This window comes from Euleptes europaea, chromosome 18 (assembly GCF_029931775.1).
Source record: "Euleptes europaea isolate rEulEur1 chromosome 18, rEulEur1.hap1, whole genome shotgun sequence".
Classification (NCBI taxonomy): Eukaryota; Metazoa; Chordata; class Lepidosauria; order Squamata; family Sphaerodactylidae; genus Euleptes; species Euleptes europaea.
Window position 1 is genome coordinate 17,137,779 of NC_079329.1, and position 18,645 is coordinate 17,156,423.

The 18,645-nt window shown below is 44.7% G+C and overlaps 1 protein-coding gene across 1 annotated transcript; it reads right to left on the bottom strand.

Moving 5' to 3' along the window:
* Positions 1–421: 421 nt before the first annotated feature.
* On the bottom strand, positions 422–17,934 carry LIG1 (DNA ligase 1). The gene is made up of 26 exons (XM_056863049.1): positions 17,784–17,934; positions 17,147–17,233; positions 15,845–15,992; positions 15,297–15,408; positions 14,916–15,026; positions 14,120–14,281; positions 13,510–13,630; positions 12,990–13,088; positions 12,487–12,543; positions 12,221–12,393; positions 11,886–12,052; positions 10,729–10,805; positions 9,776–9,867; positions 8,583–8,682; positions 8,300–8,385; positions 7,267–7,382; positions 7,086–7,181; positions 6,820–6,930; positions 6,266–6,337; positions 5,935–6,079; positions 5,379–5,461; positions 4,892–5,044; positions 4,487–4,540; positions 3,801–3,944; positions 2,187–2,279; positions 422–551 (listed from the first exon to the last, which is right to left on the bottom strand). The coding sequence occupies exons 1-26, from the start codon at positions 17,798–17,800 to the stop codon at positions 474–476; spliced, it is 2,754 nt and encodes a 917-aa protein (XP_056719027.1). The 5' UTR covers positions 17,801–17,934; the 3' UTR covers positions 422–473.
* Between the last annotated feature and the right edge of the window lie 711 nt (positions 17,935–18,645).

Genomic DNA, 18,645 nt, shown 5'->3' on the forward strand with positions numbered 1-18,645 from the left:
TTTCCCCTACTTATCAGGTACCAGTCACAGTCCCAAGGCTGTGAGATGGCTATTTTGTATGTACGCTTTCCTAGCACTTCATTTTTTTTGCGCTACCTTTTCTCAACTACGCACCAATAAACACTGTTTTAAACACCCGCTCTGAGTCAAATCGCGAGTAAAAGCTGAAGCAAAGCATCCTCAAGCCGCAAACCAGGCAACCAGTCAAGAAATACCAAACAGTTTATTAACAGGTTGTCACCAACTCAACACTTGCCTGCCACTGGGCAGGTTGGAGGGGAGGCAGCAGAACGTCATAAGGTAGCGCCTGCAGTGAAAGGGAGCGTCTGGTTTCAGTGGACTCCTACCCAAGCGTCAAAAGGTGGCAGGCTGTATTTATAAGTCTCAGCTTATAGAGGCCCAAGTAGATTCCAACCTCATCCCAAGGAAGAAGCAGAAAAGAGACCTTTTGCCCAACCAGATAAGCACCTTTACTAGTAAAAATCGTCATCGCCTTTTTCCACTGTCTGTTGGTTTTGGATCTGTTGCTGCTTTCGGTACAGCTCAGCCACCTGCAACCAGAGAAACATATTGTGGGCAGCAATCTCCATTCCCATGGCTTCCATGCCATACCAAAAACTGCTATCTTATTATTATTTTTAATTAATATCCTGCTTGCTTTTCTCCCAGATTGGGGACCCAAAACAGATTTCACATCATTTCCTCCCACCTCCAGTTAATCTTCACGACAACCTTGTGAGGGTAGATTAGGCTGAGAGACTATGACTGGCCCAAGGTCACATGGCAGGTTTCCATGGTTGAGCCAGGGATTCAAACTCAGATGTCCCAGGTCCTAGTCTGACACTTAACCACTGTGCCATACCAGCCCTAAGACCCTTATCTCTACCGGACACAGATGAACACATGAAGCTGATTGGTTCTTGTAGGTTATCCGGGCTGTGTAACCGTGGTCTTGGAATTTTCTTTCCTGACGTTTCGCCAGCAACTGTGGCAGGCATCTTCAGAGGAGTAACACTGAAGGACAGTGTCTCTCAGTGTCTTTCCTGTTCTGAAAACCTCCAGACTAACAAAGACAACATTCAACAATAGCCATGCAGATTAGCTTTGGATTACACACATTAACAGATCATTTCAGGATACAATGGTTCCATATTAACATACCATACCCTCATTAGCACATTATCTTGATACTTACAGGACAATGATTAGCACATTACTTTTGCAGGACAATACTCAGCTCAAACCCAACCCCTTTCTGACTATATATTACTCTTCCTACACCCTTGACACTGAGAGACACTGTCCTTCAGTGTTACTACTCTGAAGATGCCTGCCACAGTTGCTGGCGAAACGTCAGGAAAGAAAATTCCAAGACCACGGTTACACAGCCCGGATAACCTACAAGAACCAATGAACTCTGACCGTGAAAGCCTTCGACAATAACATGAAGCTGACTTCTACTGAATCAGACCCTTGGTCCATCAGAGTCAGTATTGTCTACTCAGACCAGCAGTGGCTCTCCAGGGTCTCAGGCAGAGGGCTTTCACATCACCTACCTGCCTGGTTCCTTTAACTGGAGATGCCGGGGATTGAACTTGGGACCTTCTGCATGTCAAGCAGATGCTCTGCCACTGAGCCACAGCCCCTCCCTACCATCACCCTCCAGATCAGTCATAAGTCCTTGAGAAGGGTGGTCCCTTACTATCCCTGTCGTGTTGCTTTGAAGCATTTTCACAGTAGCAAATATTGCCCAGTCCCAAATGGGATATGATAATGTAATTCTACTCCCCATCCCCAATTACCAGTGATTAATACAAGGGCAGAGCCAGCATGGTGTAATGGTTAAGAGTGGCGGACTCTAAACCGGAAAACCGGGTTCGATTCCCCACTCTAACACATAAAGACAGCTGGATGACTTTGGGCTGGTCACAGTTCTCTCAGAACTCTCTCAACCCACGCAGAGGCAGGCAATAGCAAGCCACCTCCAAACATCTCTTGCCTTGAACCCCCCCCCCCACCCTGGGGTCGCCATAAGTCAACTGTGACTTGATGGCATGCACATACACACACACAATACAAAGGCAGTAAAAAAAAGGGGTTAGAAGCTATTCTGTGCACAGCTGTGGAACGCTGTCAGTGTACTCTTTGCTGTAATTCCACACTTCATGTCCTACCCGCCTCTATACCTGGGTGCTGACGGTGGCCTCTTCCGGTTTCTTATCCTCTCGGATGCGAAGGTATCTGGGGAAGCGTAGAGAAATTCCCTTTTCCTCATCCACCTACAGCAGAAGGACAATTTGATCATAGAACTCGGACAGAGTCCTGCAATACCTAGTTATTTGTCACTGCATAGTTCCATACCCACAGGTAATTTTCTTTCCCAACAGCCCTGTGCACAGGTGTTATATTGAGACGGGTACAGAAAGTGTTGCCTCAAAGGCTCTCAAGCTGCCTCCCCAGTTCCAGCTTTTGCAATCAGAGACAAGTTAGTCAAGAGAGAAGGATTTGGGCGCACTGATCACTGTAAGGCCTTTCTACAACCATTCTATGTTAAGCTATATGATGGCCTCAGAGTCAATTCAGATACTGCAATACAGTGGATGCAGGAATATTTTTATCTATATCTACATAAACGTCTACACATAAACCGTAAGTGTCAATGGAGAACCACATTGGAGAAGCCTGTTCCTCAGTGGAGAACCACAATGGAGAAGCCTGTTCCTCAGTAGAACAGGCTTCCTCGGGAGGTGGTGAGCTCTCCTTCCCTGGAGGTTTTTAAGCAGAGGCTAGATGGCCATCTGTCAGCCATGCTGATTCTATGACCGTAGGCAGATCATGAAAGGGAGGGCAACTTGGCCATCTTCTGGTTATGGAATAGGGGTCACTGGGGGTGTGGGGGGAGGTAGTTTGGAACTTACTGCATTGTGCAGGGGGTTGGACTAGATGACCCTGGTGGCCCCTTCCAACTCTATGATTCTATTTTATGATTCTATGAAATGCATTTGTGATCAAGATCTGAAAAACTGGCACAGGATTTCCAGTTTAACAGGTTTTTGTGCAAGTCACTGTTGTAATGACTGACCAAGCGCACAGTAAAGCAAATAGTGTAGCATATGCTATCTAGTAACCAAATCCCTAATTTCAGGCACACTAGCTGTGAATAGAGGTATATTTATGTTGCAGCCATTGTCCGTAACAATAACTGCATTATTTGTAAAATTAAAACAAAGGCTACCAATTTAGTTCTAAACACAAAAAACTGGAATATGTGGTAAGACAGTATGTAATCTGCATTTTATATCACATCGTTGTGGCAGCACATACTGCATATTAATGAAACTTGTCTTAATTTTGGCAGCTCTGGTTGCAAGTACAGCAACTGTGCAAATGACTGCTAAGCCTCAATCCAAATTCCCCCCCCAGTATTACATCTTTAGCATGGTTGAAAATAAAATATTTAAAAAGAAAGAAAAGAAAGAAAATGATTTATATGCCAATGTTGTCTTTTCGTCCCTTTCATTACCATATCTACTGTTTACCTTCTCCACTTCCAAAGTATGCAAAACTTTGCACTGCAATCTCAAAACCAGTCTTGGAAAGTTATAGCCTATTCAGAACACACTGCGCATTTGTGAATAGAATTATAACGTGAAGAGGCCAGTTAACAAGGTGTATGGAGCAAAAATAAAAATCTGATATGCTAATACCAGGTAGTAAATCCATATTGCAAAGTTGGGAATGTTTAGTGCAGAATTCTGTCTACATCTGTACCACTTCCTACTAGCTTATCAGTCACTCACCAAACCAGTGGCTGCCTTGTAAACAGGAGAAATGGATAAGTCAGAACACTTCACTTCCCAGACATGTTGGGCCTCTAGCCAATGATCAGGTTCAACTGTTCCACCCCAGCGGTAGTACGGGCGCGGCTGTGGAATCACGTGGTCCTGCAAAAGACAGACTAGGATGAGTAGTATTTGCATGGCAGCACAGCAAAGAGTGTGTACTCGATGCTCCCCAACATAACTTAGTCATTTTTAAAAATCTGATGATTGGAGTATTTGAGGGTGGGGTATGCTATCACTGTTTGGCCATGAGAATCAGAACATTTTCTCCCTACTTGTGCCTTTCCAGTGGTTCAGACCATGGGGTGCTCTCCTCTCCATGAGAGCAGCCGTTCCCAAACTTTCTGAGTCATGGAGCACTTTTCAGGGGAGAAATTAGTCACAGAGCGCTAATTTTCACCTAGCACCTATATACTAAACCGAATGACAGCAGTTATTTTTCTTTCCAAACTCTTCACAGAGTACTAGGAGATGTTTCGCGGAGCACCAAGTGCTCCGTGGAGCACAGTTTGGGAACAGCTTCACCAGAGACTTGGCTGAGATGATGCCTGCCAGCAGAGATACTGGGGATAGGGTGAGGGGGAAGGGCACCTGCTGGTCCCTGGCAGAGAGGATGCCCTGTGAAAGCAGAGAAGAGGGCCCACCTTGACGGAGGCATGAAGTTTCTCCAGGTTCTCGTCTGTGAATCCAGTGCCGATCTGAGAGCAGAGGGAGGGATGGCTGTTAGAAATCAAACAGCGGTTTGCTCTGAAGAGTGTTGCCTTGGCAGGGCTGGCAAACACACCCGCTGACCACAGTACAGGAAGTGCAAACCAATCAGTTTTATTCTGCAAATGCCACCCCCTCCCCCTACATATTCTTGCCAACCAACCCATCCATTAGTTCTTCTTTTCTCTCTCTCAGAGTCGCAGCCAGGTCCAAATAATCCCAACCACAGCAGTCCCTATTTGTCAGGCTAGGTGTACTTAATGGAACCATAAATTTCCCCGAGACAGGAGGTAAGTGCCCAAATGCTCTTGATGTTGGGAGTGAGCCTGGGGATGTCTCACCTTGCAGATGCTCTGGAACTCTTCGCTTTCCTCGTCGTAGCAAGCCATGAGGTAGCCTCCGTAGGTGCCTGCACGTTTGCCCTTGCCCAGGTAAGCACCAATCACCACCAGGTCCAGTGTGTCCCCAACACCGTCCAGGTAATCTTTTTTAAGCTGGAACAGGAAATAGGTATCCATAAAAGAAAGAAGAAATGGAATAATTCATCTCCAGGTACAAGCAGTAAACTTGTATTAGTCAGCAGCCATTTTATTTATTCATTTATTTTATTTTATTTCTACCCAACCCTCCCCAGTCAATATGTCTGGTGCTTCCAGTATTACAACTTATGATCATGAGACAGGATATAATGAATCACATCTCTGTGAGTAATGCCTGCACGCCGGCTCAAAACATCCAGTTTTTGGATCGTTTCGGATGTCCGGATAAGGGATACTTAACCTGTATTAAGTGACCAGCCGTTTCAGTACCCAGGCACTCAATTCTCACCTTCAGCCAGTTGTGGGATCTCTTTGCAATTTCATATGTGGCATCCACTTCCAACGTTTTCAACATTAGCCCCTCGCATGAGTCTGAAAGAGAAAAAAAAATCACCTTATTACTCTATCCCCTCCCTAGTACAATTTGGATTCAGCTTGCATCTGGGGTCATAAGGAAATAATACAGAAGATTGCATCTGGGGTCATAAGGAAATAATACAGAAGACGACAAAGAAGAGTTGGTTTTTATATGCCGACTTTCTCTACCACTTAAGGGAGAATCAAACCGGCTTACAATCACCTTCCCCTCCCCTCAACAGACCCCCTGTGAGGAAGGTGGGGCTGAGAGAGTGTGACTCGCCCAAGGTCACCCAGCTAGTTTCATGTGTAGGAGTGGGGAAACAAATCCAGTTCACCAGATCAGCCTCCACCACTCATGTGGAGTGGTGGGGAATCAAACCCGGTTTTCCAGATCAGAGTCCACCGCTCCATACCACTACTCTTAACCACTACACCACCACAGGGGAAGGAAAGCCACGAATGTGCTCCCATTCCCTCCAAAATACCTTTGATGGAGCACTCCAGGAAATCTGCTATTTCGTCGGTGTTGCTAGTATCCATGGAGGTGGCAAAGAGGAACTGGCCTTCGACCTCAGTGAAAGAATCAAGCAGCAAAGTACGGCGCTGGGCTAGGGGTTCTCGGACCAAAGACTGGATGGAAAACACAATTATATATTAAAAAGGCAGGTGCTGAAGAGGGACTCCGGTGGGGTGAGGAAGGCGGCAAAGAAGAGAAACAGGAAAACAGGAAAGCTGCATAAGGCAGGTGGGACTGGAAACAGTATTATGACTAAAGGCAACAATTAGGCATAGTCAAGGAAGAATGGCTATACTTACCTGCCCATTGAGGTAGAGCATGTCGAACGCGTACACACACACTTGCACTCGGATCTCTGCAGCGTCCACATCCTGGAAGATATGGATGAAGTCGAGGGCGTCAACATTTTCACGACAGAACACAAGGGAGTTTTATTTTCATTCCTAGTTTCTTTCATATATTTCTGCTTGTTAGCTTATATCTTCCTCAGGGATCTTTTGCAAACACCCCCACAAACAGCGGCAGGAACAGCAATATCCTTTCATTCATTATAAAGTTAAAACATCATTAAAACAACAATAGTTCAATACAACAACAAAAATAGCTGCATGAACGTTTGAGCTAGTCCGATGGGTTTAAAATTCTGCATCAGCTTTAGCCTTTCTAAGTGCCCCTTAATTTCTTCACAGTGGGCATTGTACTTCGAGCAATAATTTTCACTGCTCAAAACCCTCTCTGAGATTAATCTGTCTCACTGTATTGTGATGTAGTCCAAGAAAAAAGAAAAAGTCAGGAGCAAACAACTCAAGGAATTGTTCCGTACAGCAATGCCGTGGTGAGAGTTTAAGCTTACCTTGCGCTTGCGGGTGGTCAGTACCTGGAAGGGCTGGATCTGTTTTGAATCTGGGTCCCAGGCCACAGCCTCTGCATCTATGATGCATGACTGCACAGTGCTTTTTTTCACCTGGACAAGGGAGAGAGCTCAGTTTAGCCACAACTCTCATTGCAGAAAGATCCCAGCCTCAGTAACTCTACCCCAATAAAAGCCTCATTCATGATAGCGATGCCACTGGTTTCTGTCCCCCACCCTTCAAGTTACATTTTCAAAAACTTACGTACCTTAGGCATACGGCTGACAATGTCAGGATACTTGGATGTGTTATTCTCTTGGTTCCTGCTGTAAATGTGAACTTCCCCATTCTCCAAGATGTGGATCTGCAAGGATGGAAAGAGTATTGAACTGTAAGAGGAAAGGGGAACAGGAGCTTCCCTTTAATGGGCCTGCACCACATATTCTTACCTGTGCCCGTTCCCCATCATACTTGTATTCACAAGTGAAAGCTGCTTCCTCAAAACGCTTTAAGACTTCCCCAATGCCTTTGGTTGGGTGGGCAAGCATTGGCTTCAATGGGATCCCTGCATAGAAAGGTTCATGAGGCTAAGACTTGCAAAACCCAGTCTCTGAGTTAGAAAGATAAAGCAACTAAGCTCACAACAAGGCAGAGTGCAGGACTCAGATCACATAAAACAGTGAGGGAGGATGTTCAATGGGTAAAGGATGTTCCATATTTTCTTGCCCAAGTAGGTTTTCTAGTTTGAGCAGAGATTAAGCTTTTTTTGAGGGTGATTTTCTATAAATGTATACATAACATCTCATTACACATAAATACATTCTATGTGCAAGCTTTGCCATGAAACACATTATGTTGGTGTGCATTCCTGGCAGGAAGTTGCAGCGAAAGAAAGAATAGTAAAGATAGTGGGAAAATAGCCAATTCATGTAGTTAGGTGAAATGATTAGAAAGCATGTTATCCAAGAGGTCAATGGAGCTTTCTCCATAGGAAATATCTACACTCTTTTAAATCTAACCCAATAATAATGAGAGCCCCATGGTGCAGAGTGGTAAGCTGCAGTACTGCAGTTAAAACTCTGATCACGACCTGAGTTCGATCCCGACGGAAGTCGGTTTCAGGTAGCTGGCTCATGGTTGGCTCAGCCTTCCATCCTTCTGAGGTTGGTAAAATGAGTACCCAGCTTGCTGGGGGTAAAGTGTAGATAACTGGGGAAGGCAAAGGCAGACCACCCCATAAACATAGTCTGCCTAGTTAACGTCAGGATGTGACGTCACCCCATGGGTCTGTAATGTCCCGGTACTTGCACAGGGGACTCCCTTTACCTTTTAATAATCATGAGGTCTACAATTTAAAAAATACATGAAAGCATAAGATTTTTAGAAATCCATATTCTATGTTGCATAACATTTCATGCATAATTCTGGGCTCACATTCCTGTTACATCAGTTGCCTTCCAATCCCTGTAATGCTGCAGGTACCTGGTGTGATCTTGCAGTGCTGAGGAAGGCTCTCTACCCCATGCTCTAGCAGGACAGGCACAATGGTGTCATAATTTGGCAGCTCACTGAAAAACAAACAGAATAGCCTGCTACTGTGGGTGGCTGTTCTGAGGCATCAAATCCCAAACCCAGTTCATACCCCAGGTTGCTGGATTCAGAAGGGCCTTTGGATACTCTCATTCTCTTTAGAATTTCAGCTATTGCAGCCTCTAAAAACAAAGGTGTGGGAACTTCCGGAAAGAGGTTATAGAATGTTACTAACCAGAAGGCTTGCTTAACAATCAAGGCTCTTTCATCCAGCCAGGCTTTGCGTGCCTCTGCAGATTTGCCCTTTGAAGCATCCAAAATCTCTGGAGGGAATTCTGTTCACGGAAAGAATACACACATGTGTAAGTCACCATCTTCCTCGGCTCTGCAATGTTAGGTTCCCACTATCAGGAAAGTACATATTTTGCATTTTCATGATTTCACTGTGCAAGCACAAGGATCTATTGTTAGGCTGAGATATGGTAAAAAAACCAACAAACAAAAACAACAAAAAACATCCAGCCCTCAAATTTGTTAGAATTGGCTAAATTAACCCTCCATGCTCAGAAACTGAATTAGTTACTGTGGGCACAACAGGAGAGGCTTTGGCTTCCATGCCTTGCTGTCAGATGCCATCTGGTTGCCCACTGTAGGGAAACAGGATGATAGATAAGACAGGCCTGATCTAGAAGAAGACGACCTGATTTTTATACCCGGCTTCTTCTTTATTTTTAAGGAGTCTCAAAGTGGCTTACAATCGCCTTGAACACATGAAGCTGCCTTATACTGAATCAGACCCTTGGTCCATCCAGGTCAGTATTGTCTACTCAGACCGGCAGCGGCTCTCCAGGGTCTCAAGTAGAGGACTTTCACATCACCTCCTTGCCTAGTCCCTTTAGCTGGAGATGCCGGGGCTTGAACCTGGGGCCTTCTGTATGCAGAGCAGATGCTCTACCACTGAGCCACAGCCCCTCCCCGCCTTCCCTTCCCCTTCCCACAACAGACACCTCGTGAGGTGGGTGGGACTGAGAGAGTTCGGAGAGAATTATGACTGGCCCAAGGTCACCCAGCAGGCTTCATGTGGAGGAGTGGGGAATCAAACCCAGTTCTCCAGATTAGAGTCTGCTGCTCTTAACCACTATACCATGCTGGCTCTCTAGCAAAGTTGCTCTTGCATTCCTATGCTTGGAATCCTAGACACGATGCTTATTGTGGCTAACTGCAGAATTCAAATACCCCTCTCAAGTAGATCGCACCAGACTCCCCACGAACCCCTGTACACAGCATCCAGACATTCCACTGCCACCACATTTTCACACTAGGCTGCCAGGGAAACTATACCCAGGTGCAGCACACCAGTTAACTCTCCCCACTAAGTCTCCAATGAACACACACTAATGCCGTCCTCTAGCAGCATTCTGAACTCACTTTGTCCTGGAGGCGTGAGCGATGCTGCCTGGGCCAGGGCGGACAGGACAGACTGCTCTGCTAGCCCAATCCGCAGCTTCCCTTCCAACGACCTGTAACGCACAAAGGACTTCATTAGAACATTGCAAGGCTGCAGTGAAGGGTCCGGCTCTGTGTTTGTTGAATAGGAACTATGAATGGGGACAAAGAAGCCAAGTGCTACATGCTGGAAATAACCCAGTAGGTACATGTAGAGGTAGGGAAAAGACTGCTAAATAAACTGCTTTGCAAGCAAAAAGTCCCAGGTTCAATCCCTGGTATCTCCAGCTTAAAAGATGAGGCAGTAGGAGATGTGAAAAGACGTTTGCCACAGACCCTGGAGAGCCACTGCCAGTCTGAGGAGATGATACTGACTTGGATAGACCATGGGTCTGATTCAGTACAAGGCAGCTCCATGTTCTCCTGTGAGTAAGGATCTAAAACATTTCGGGTATACACAGGAAGGATTCATTTACTGCTTATACATTTCTTCACATGTTGAAACGTTTGAGGGGTAGTTGTGAATTTCCTGCATTGCGCAGGGGGTTGGACTAGATGACCCTGGAGATCCCTTCCAACTCTACGTTTCTAGGATTCTATACTACAGTAGGGTTTCAGGAAAGTTCTTGAGAATTGCTAAACAAAAAATTTGAACAGCTAGTATGGTGCAACGAATTGAGCTTTAGAGAGACTTGGGAGACCCCAGTATAATTCCTGCTCAGACTCAACTGGTGACCTTGAGTCAGCCGCTATCTCACAGCCCAGTCTACCCTTATAGGGCTGCTGGAAGGAGAGAAAGACCGTGTACACCACCATGATCTCCTTGAAGGAAGTGTGAGATAAAAAAAAAACAAATCTAAGTAGAAGGATATAAAGTTCTTGATGGGTTGGGATAATGAGAGCAGCCACATAAAATGAAAGCATATCATACTCACCGAGCAACATAGCGGGCCTCCGAGCAACGGCAAGCAACAAACAAGGACTTGATAATGTCAATCTTCTTGTTCATGGACTGAAGGGGAAAGAAAAGGGAGTGAGCTGGGATGCATCCTGAGTGGCTGGAGAAAGGGAACACATGAAGCTGACTTATACTGAATCAGACCCTTGGTCCATCAAAGTCAGTATTGTCTACTCAGACCGGTAGCGGCTCTCCAGGTACTCCAGTCAAGGTCTTTCACATCACCTACTTGCCTAGTCCCTTTAACTGGAGATGCCAGGGATTGAACCTGGGACTTTCTGCATGCCAAGCAGATGCTCCACCACTGAGCCACGTCCCCTCCCCAAGCTTGCATATGCTAGAGGAACTTTTTCCAGCGGTATATACTGATAGCCAGTTCACAATAAAAGGCTCTTCCCCCACATTCATTTGTATCCATGCGACAGAGAGATTCAGACAGATGCTTTTACAGCTCTGCTTCCAAAGATTATTACAACCTTAATTCCCCTAAAGACAACGAAGAATTGGTTTTTACATGCCGACTTTCTTTACCCACTTAAGGAAGAATCAAACCGGCTTACAATCACCTTCCCTTCCCCTCCCCACAACAGACCCTTTGTGAGGTAGGTGGGGCTGAGAGAGTTCTGAGAACTGTGACTAGCCCAAGGTCACCCAGCTGGCTTCACGTGTAGGAGTGGGGAAACCAACTCGGTTCTCCAGATCAGAGTCCACCGCTTTGAACCACACCACCACGCTGGCTCCAAAGGACTCTTTCCCACTCCTCCCAACTGTTTTGCAGGACCTTTGTAGCAAGAGCAGTGAGAACCACAAAGTTTTAGGAAAAACCACCTCTCGGTTTGGTTTGAGAATCGTTGCATCCCTGCCTCCCCAAGGTCAGCACTACACTGCACAGTCTTGGGGTCAGGAGCAGGAAATCATATCTGACCTGTTATATCAAAGTTTGGGACCAGCTGAACACATCTGACCTGTTATATCAAAGTTTGGGACAAATTGAGCACATCTGACCTGTTATATCAAAGTTTGGGACAAGCTGAACATTGTCACAGGCAAAGAAGAAACCCGGACACCCTCTCTCAATGACACTCCCTTTGGCTTTGTCCCCTGACCTTCCAGGCTCATTCACACAATACTTACAGAGCTCCCTGTCATACGCCCAATTGCCTGTAACTTGCTGAAGACAACAGCAGCACCAAGCTTGGGTGGAGCAAACATGGTGCCCTGGGTGCTGCGGCTACTCTCCGCCACCAAACCCAGGTCTCCCTTCTCTGCTGCCTCTGCCTTGATCTGGTCCAGCTGCCGACCTAGGGGTAAGGAAGGGCCACATGTTCATGAACCATATAAGAATGCTCTTTCTCAATTACAAAACTATTAATTGTGAACGCTGTTAGCTTTCAGGTACTTGGCAGCCTTACTGGTGTAATTGCCTGACAGCATTTTCATCTAAAGTAATATAAATTGGTCCAGCTCACCTGTGGCCTGAGCCAAGGCTTTCATGAGGATGGTTTTGCCAATGCCCAGCTCTAGACCCTCATATGCAGGGCCTAGCTGATTGAGGCAAAGGTATACACAAGGCAGCAAGTCTTCAGGAGACAGAGCAATCACAGAGCGGAACAGGTTGCTCAGAGTCTCTATGATTTTCAGCCTGGAAAAAAGAGTAATATAGTGATTAATGGATTAAAGGGCAGGATAGAATGAAAAGACTATATCTATCTCAGATTCTAGTAAGTCAGCTTACCGGGCAGACTCCTCTTCGATCTCCTCAAAAGTACGGGCCAAAGCCAGATACGGTACCCTGTTGGGAGAAACAGAGGTAAGACAGTAACTCAGGGCTATTAAGCAAAACCACAGAGATCAGCAGAAACACACTGAGCCCACTGACTTCTCCTCAGAACTCTTATATTGTCTCGTCCTTACAGGGAAGTGGGGATCACAGAATCAGAGCATCCCGAGGTTCATTCCTGTATGCCAAAATTTCCAGCCGTCATCAATCCAGGTCATGGAGTAAACAAGTGGAGAGAAGGTAATTAACCTATGACTGGACCAAGTAAGCTAAGACATGTTGTGAAGAAAGCCACCCCCCCTCCCGGGTCACTGACCCAGAGCAAGTAAGCTATACACACTACAGTTTTGGATCATTTTAGCAGCTCCTGTCTGGGTGGCAATTCAGACTGCAAAAACCACATGGAAGCAATGGCTGAGCATTACAGCCAGATAAATCCCCACCTTGGCTACACTCACCTCTGTCCAGAACCCCAACAAGCATCATGAACAGGATGATAGTTGCTCTTAGTGGGGTTATAATCTGCTGGGGCAAGTGTGGGAGACGAGCTGAGAGAACTATGAAAACAGGAAAGAGGCTTGGTTAGTTGAAGAGTGGTTATCATGTAAATTCTAAAACAGTTTGGAAATAGTTCCTAGCCCACTACATTTTAACTAGTGTTGGCAATGCCAGTAAACCTGCCTGCCTTATTTAGTTGCTGAATGAATGTCCTGTTCAAGAAAGAAATAAGACAAATAAGAATAGCAGGTGGGGGTTGCTTCTACTTTGGGATAAACAGCAATCTGTACCAGTTTCTCTACACACAAAGTGACAGAAAAAGTTCAAGGCTTGTGAAAACTTAGCCTGCAATCCCTGAACCCCTTAACAATAAACAGTTACAGCTATTGTACTCTATTTCTTGTGCAGACAAAGTGCTTTTACAGCTTCTCTTTCTCACATATGGTACACCCCCCCCCCCAAAAGGCATCCATCACTTACCTTCCAATTGCGCTGCCAGACTCATGGCTACTGACTTCACTGTGGCTCTTTTGTGCAGGCGTATTTTCCCTCCTTGAAGGTGTCTGTTTTTTCTCTGCTTTCACAGAAGCTTTCCTAGGGGCTACCATGGGAGAAAGGGGACAAATGTGGCACTTTCCCTATGAATGCAGAATTCACATTTTGGAGGCTTGATGAATTTGTGGGCATCTGTGACTTTGGAAGGATCCCATTGTGAGCCAGGCTCTTCAAACACCCTCCCCACTTTTAAGGTATCAAAAGCAGAGACTGTTTTCAAGCCCTGCAAGACTCACCCACAGTATGCCGGTCTCCCAGTATCAGTTCCCTTTGTGCAGTGGGATGCTGGCATAGAAGACATCCTTTCTTTCACACATTATTGCCTTTTCTCAGATCTGCATGTATGTTTCCTAGTCTCTTTCCACTACCAAGCTAGCTAGAAGTATTTTAATAAATTCTCATGTTTTCAGATACGTCACATAGCAAATTCCAGGTGGAACGAGAGAATATATCCAGCTGTGGACATGTTCCACAGAACATTCCTACTGGAGATCTGTTAGACACACAAGAAGTGCCACAGCTCCCTTATACTCACCAAAAAAACTAGAGATAGGTTTGCTGGGTGGCTTGGAGGGTGTCGGTGTCTTCTCTTCCTTTGCTTCCTCTTCTTTCTCAGCTTTATCCTCAACCATCTTAGAATCCTCATCTTTCACATCTTCCGCTTCCATTGGCTTCTCATCTGGCTCCTCTTTTGAGCCTACACACAAGGAGCAGGTGCCAAGTATGCAGCAGACTATAAAGAAGTGCTTGGATTTCTTTTTGTACAAAGCACACCCCACCTAAATGCAAGGTTACAAAATGTTTGCCTCTGACCTAGGCAGTGTCTAACGACACAGTCCTATTCAGTTACTTTAGTCTAAGCCCACTGAAATCAAGGGCTTAGACTGAAGTAACTCTGCATAGAACTGCACAGTAAGATGGCAACAGGTTCCTACTCTGAAGCAAGGGTATAGGGAACAATGTCTGAGCCTGGGAGGCCAAGCGATGGGCTGAAGGCAATCCAAGCTTAGATTCTTGTTAATCGAAGCAAACTTTACATACTGGATGTAAAGGCAGCTGCACACATTACATTTTTAGTAGGTAAAGAGATCCAAGCAGAGTTAAAAATGGGAAGAGATGGAGTAGTACTATGCCTGTAATGACTGCCCCTACACATCTCCTCCAGGCTATCACCACTACCTTGCAGGCAGGAATCACATCTCACCTTCAGGAGGGACGGTATTCCCACCCTGCTACCCACTCACATCACCGAATGCCAGTGTTTCTTCTCTTTATCACTTTATGTCCTAATCCTTCTCCAGCCTTTCAACCAGCCCTCAGAAAGCACTCACCTTCTCCAGCATCGTCTGTCTTCTGTTTTTTAGCACACAGCTCCTCCTGCATCCCGCCGTCTTGGCTGCCGACATCTTCCTCCAATTTACGTTTAGGGAGCTGCTTACGAGCTGAAGGCAGAGGTAAATCATGTTGAACATCAAGCTGAAATTACACTTTTCTATTGCTTGAACCTACGAGGAAGGCAAGTTCACTGAGATATGAGCTGCCTTATGACTAAATTCAGGACCATCGTTGCAGCTAACTAAACAGAAGATCAAAGATCTTCTAAACAGAAGATCAAAGATCCAGATAAATGCCTCACTAATGTCTTGTGTGAAGAGAAAGACAAGTCTCACAATCCCTGTCTTGCCTGAGAGCCAAAAAAGGTGAGTACATACCAGTTCTGCGCCGGGGGATGCTGGAAGGTGAGGGTGAATTAGAGGCAACTGGGCTGGTGCTTGGGGAGATGTTCTCTACAGGTGTCTGTTCCTCAGGAACACCATCCAGTTCCTAAAAAGGCACAGCTGCAAGGTCAAAAGGTGAGGACAGAAGGAACAACCCACAATCAAGGTGCTGCATTCTTGCAAGTGGGCTGAATAAGAAAACTATGGCTACAATCCTAAGAATACTTTCCTGGGAGCATGCCTCACTGAATAAAATGGGACTTACTTCTGAGTAGGTCTTTTTTAGGGTTATTCTCCACGAGGGGTAACTTATATAAGGAAAAGAAGAAACATTACAAAAGATATTTGATGTAGGTTCCAGAAGGAGGCCTGCATAATTCCCAACCAAGATAAATTGTGGGAAACTGAGACTATAACCAAACTAGAACTATAATCCTTCCCACTTCAGGAAGAGAAGGCAAAAATCTACACTACAGAGTTAGAAAATTGACAACTATTTGGTTAGTTCAACAGCGATCAGGACAAAACAGGAAAGGGCCTACCTGCTTTGTATCCTTTCCTCCTGGTTTCTCAGAATCTTCTTCACCTCCACCATTAAGGACCTGAGTGGCTTGTTTGGCTACACATTTCTCAGAGGTATCTTCATGGACAGTTGTACCATTCACCAACTGGTCAGAATGTATTGGTTCCCTGAAAAACAGTAACACTTAACAACAGCATCATTGGGGCCTCTACCCCTTTCCTCTCCATACACAAAGAGCCACCTGAGTACAAAAGCAATACTCGCTACTAAAACGTCTATGGACTCCATGAGTTGGAATAAATTGAAAGTGTACTTCAATGTATTTTAAAAGTTTAGCAGGCATACACTACAGTCCTAAGCAGACAATGAGTGATTATATCCACATACATCTTTTTTGGATGCTTCACACTTCAGATCTTCCTACTTTCATGTTTCACTAGCCAAAGCACTAACCTTCCCCACAATAAGGCCTCCCAACCAGGCAATTCCCTGGAAGGATGAGTAACAACAAATTTTATCATCATTTTAGGTCTTCCACAACCACTGGAAATGCATACTTTTAATAGTTGCTCAGAGACTCTCTTTTCAAAATGCATTTTTTTTAGTTCTTGTAGGTTATCCGAGTTGTGTGACCGTGGTCTTGGTATTTTCTTTCCTGACGTTTCGCCCACAGTGTTACTCTCAGTGTTACTCTCTTCAGTGTTACTCCTCTGAAGATGCCTGCCACAGCTGTGGGCGAAACGTCAGGAAAGAAAATACCAAGACCATGGTCACACAACTCGGATAACCTACAAGAACCAATGAACTCTGACTGTGAAAGCCTTCAACAATATTTTTTTAGTGTTTGTTTGCTTTCTTATTTAAGACATTTCTAAACTGCTTCTATTAACCTACCCCCTACACTAATCAGAAACAAATCTTCCTTTTGGCACACATGCAGATCCTCCAATATGGCACTGTAAGATTTTCAACAGGGATGCAAAAACCTGTTTGCTGTGTCTTTCCAAGAATATGCTCTCTACCCTTAAAGCCATTTCAGTCAACATGATGTCTCCAACTGTAACTATCTCAGATGACTTTATAGAGGAGAAAATATAACTAAACAATCTTAGAGGAAAGCAAAGAGCAACTCTGACTACAATAGGTAGGCTGTGTGCACTCTACACACAAACAGGGTTTGTTGTGAATATGCAGAATCTGGTAGCATATGGTACAAAATTTGACATCCCAGTTCTCTCATACTGTATAAAAAGAATGGAGAGGTGAGGTTCAAAATACACAGTTTTGTCCACAGACCATCCCATGGCTCAAGGTAACTCACTTTTTAGGGGTTGTCTTGTCTTCCGGTTGCTTCTTCTCTGCTGTCTCTTTTCCAGGCTTAATTTGGGCTAGGGGCTGGAAGAATGATCTGCCCAGAAATAAAACAAACAGTTTACATGGACTCTCCTGCCAGACTTACAACTGCACAGTTCAATGCAGTTTTTACAATAGGGCTGAGGGCATCAATACATCTTGCAGGACCCCTGTTCAAAAAGTCAACCACCCTGGTATTAGGGATTTTTTTGGTGGCGAAAAGGCCAGGATGGTGGTTTTACTGTTCCTTAGAGAATCAGCTATAGAAGTCACTTAGAAATACAAACATGTTTCACATTAGTATTTGTTGCCCTTTGTATTTCCTAGCAATCTTTGTTTACATTTTATATTTCCTAATGTCCACAACACTTATCTAGTATTGTAACTATTTAAATAAAGTACATTCATTTTACATACTTCTGAAATTATTCGGAAAACAAACAGACTTAAAAGAAATTCTTTGCAAAACTACAAGTGTCCATCCCAAGGAAAAGAATTTCACAGGTAACTCCCCCCCCCCCATTTCAATTTCAATCCCTCCCACAAGGTTTTGGTTTCATACATACAAACATGAGGACCTTCAATATTTTCAAGCTGGCACTTACCTGATGGTACTCTGCATTGTGGATGTCTGGAAAAAGATGATACTGAAGCTGCTGTCAGGGTGACAGCTCAGCCTGCCAGTTCCACAAGGCAAGGAGAATGGAATTCATGGAAAAGGGTACCTTTTAGACCTTGTTCTCTCACAGGCCACAACTGATGGAGAATAGGGAGAGGGAGCAGGTTAGCAGTTGCCTGATACTGCGTAAGTCTAACAAGGCCAGTATTATCTACTTTGTCTGAGCAGCTCTCCAGTCTTAAGATAGAGGTCTTTCATATCACTTACTGTTGGCTCCCTTAACTGGAGATTCCAGGGACTGAACCTTGGACCCTCTGCATGCAAATCAGATGTTCTACCAATGAACCACAATCACTGCCTTTATCCATACAACAGCCTGGGCAACTTTTAGAAAAACTGCAAGACTGTGAGAACCATTATAGTCTAATGGTTAGAGTGTCGGACTTTGAAGATCTATACAGGCCTATACAAAAAAAAAAAACCACTAATAAAAATTCTTTCCTTAGATACAACTGTCACCATCCACTATGCATAGGGAAAATATTTGTTTAAAACACACACGCACACAAAACAATTGCTGTCTCTTCTCAGCATACATACATTATATAATTTACATACATACATTATATAATTTATGGAGCATTAACCAGGAATTACTACTGGTGTTCCAGGAGGACGTGGCGATCCTCAACAATTCCATACCCACAGTCACTAGTGTAGATTAAGGCCTTTTGTGGTTGCACATATTTTTTCTCCTTTTCTCTTGCAACTCATTCACAGAAGTATATCGTATGACTATGGGAACCATTACAGAGCTGTGTTTGCATGTAATTGACAAGCTCTTTAAA

What these genes read in the sequence shown, in the direction of transcription:
- LIG1 (XM_056863049.1), bottom strand. An exon ending in GCTCACGCCTCCAGGACAAA is followed by an intron (nt 8,683 to 9,775) that starts GTGAGTTCAGAA and finishes TTCCGTGAACAG; the next exon opens with AATTCCCTCCAGAGATTTTG. An exon ending in GCACTGCAAGATCACACCAG is followed by an intron (nt 7,383 to 8,299) that starts GTACCTGCAGCA and finishes CTTTCTATGCAG; the next exon opens with GGATCCCATTGAAGCCAATG.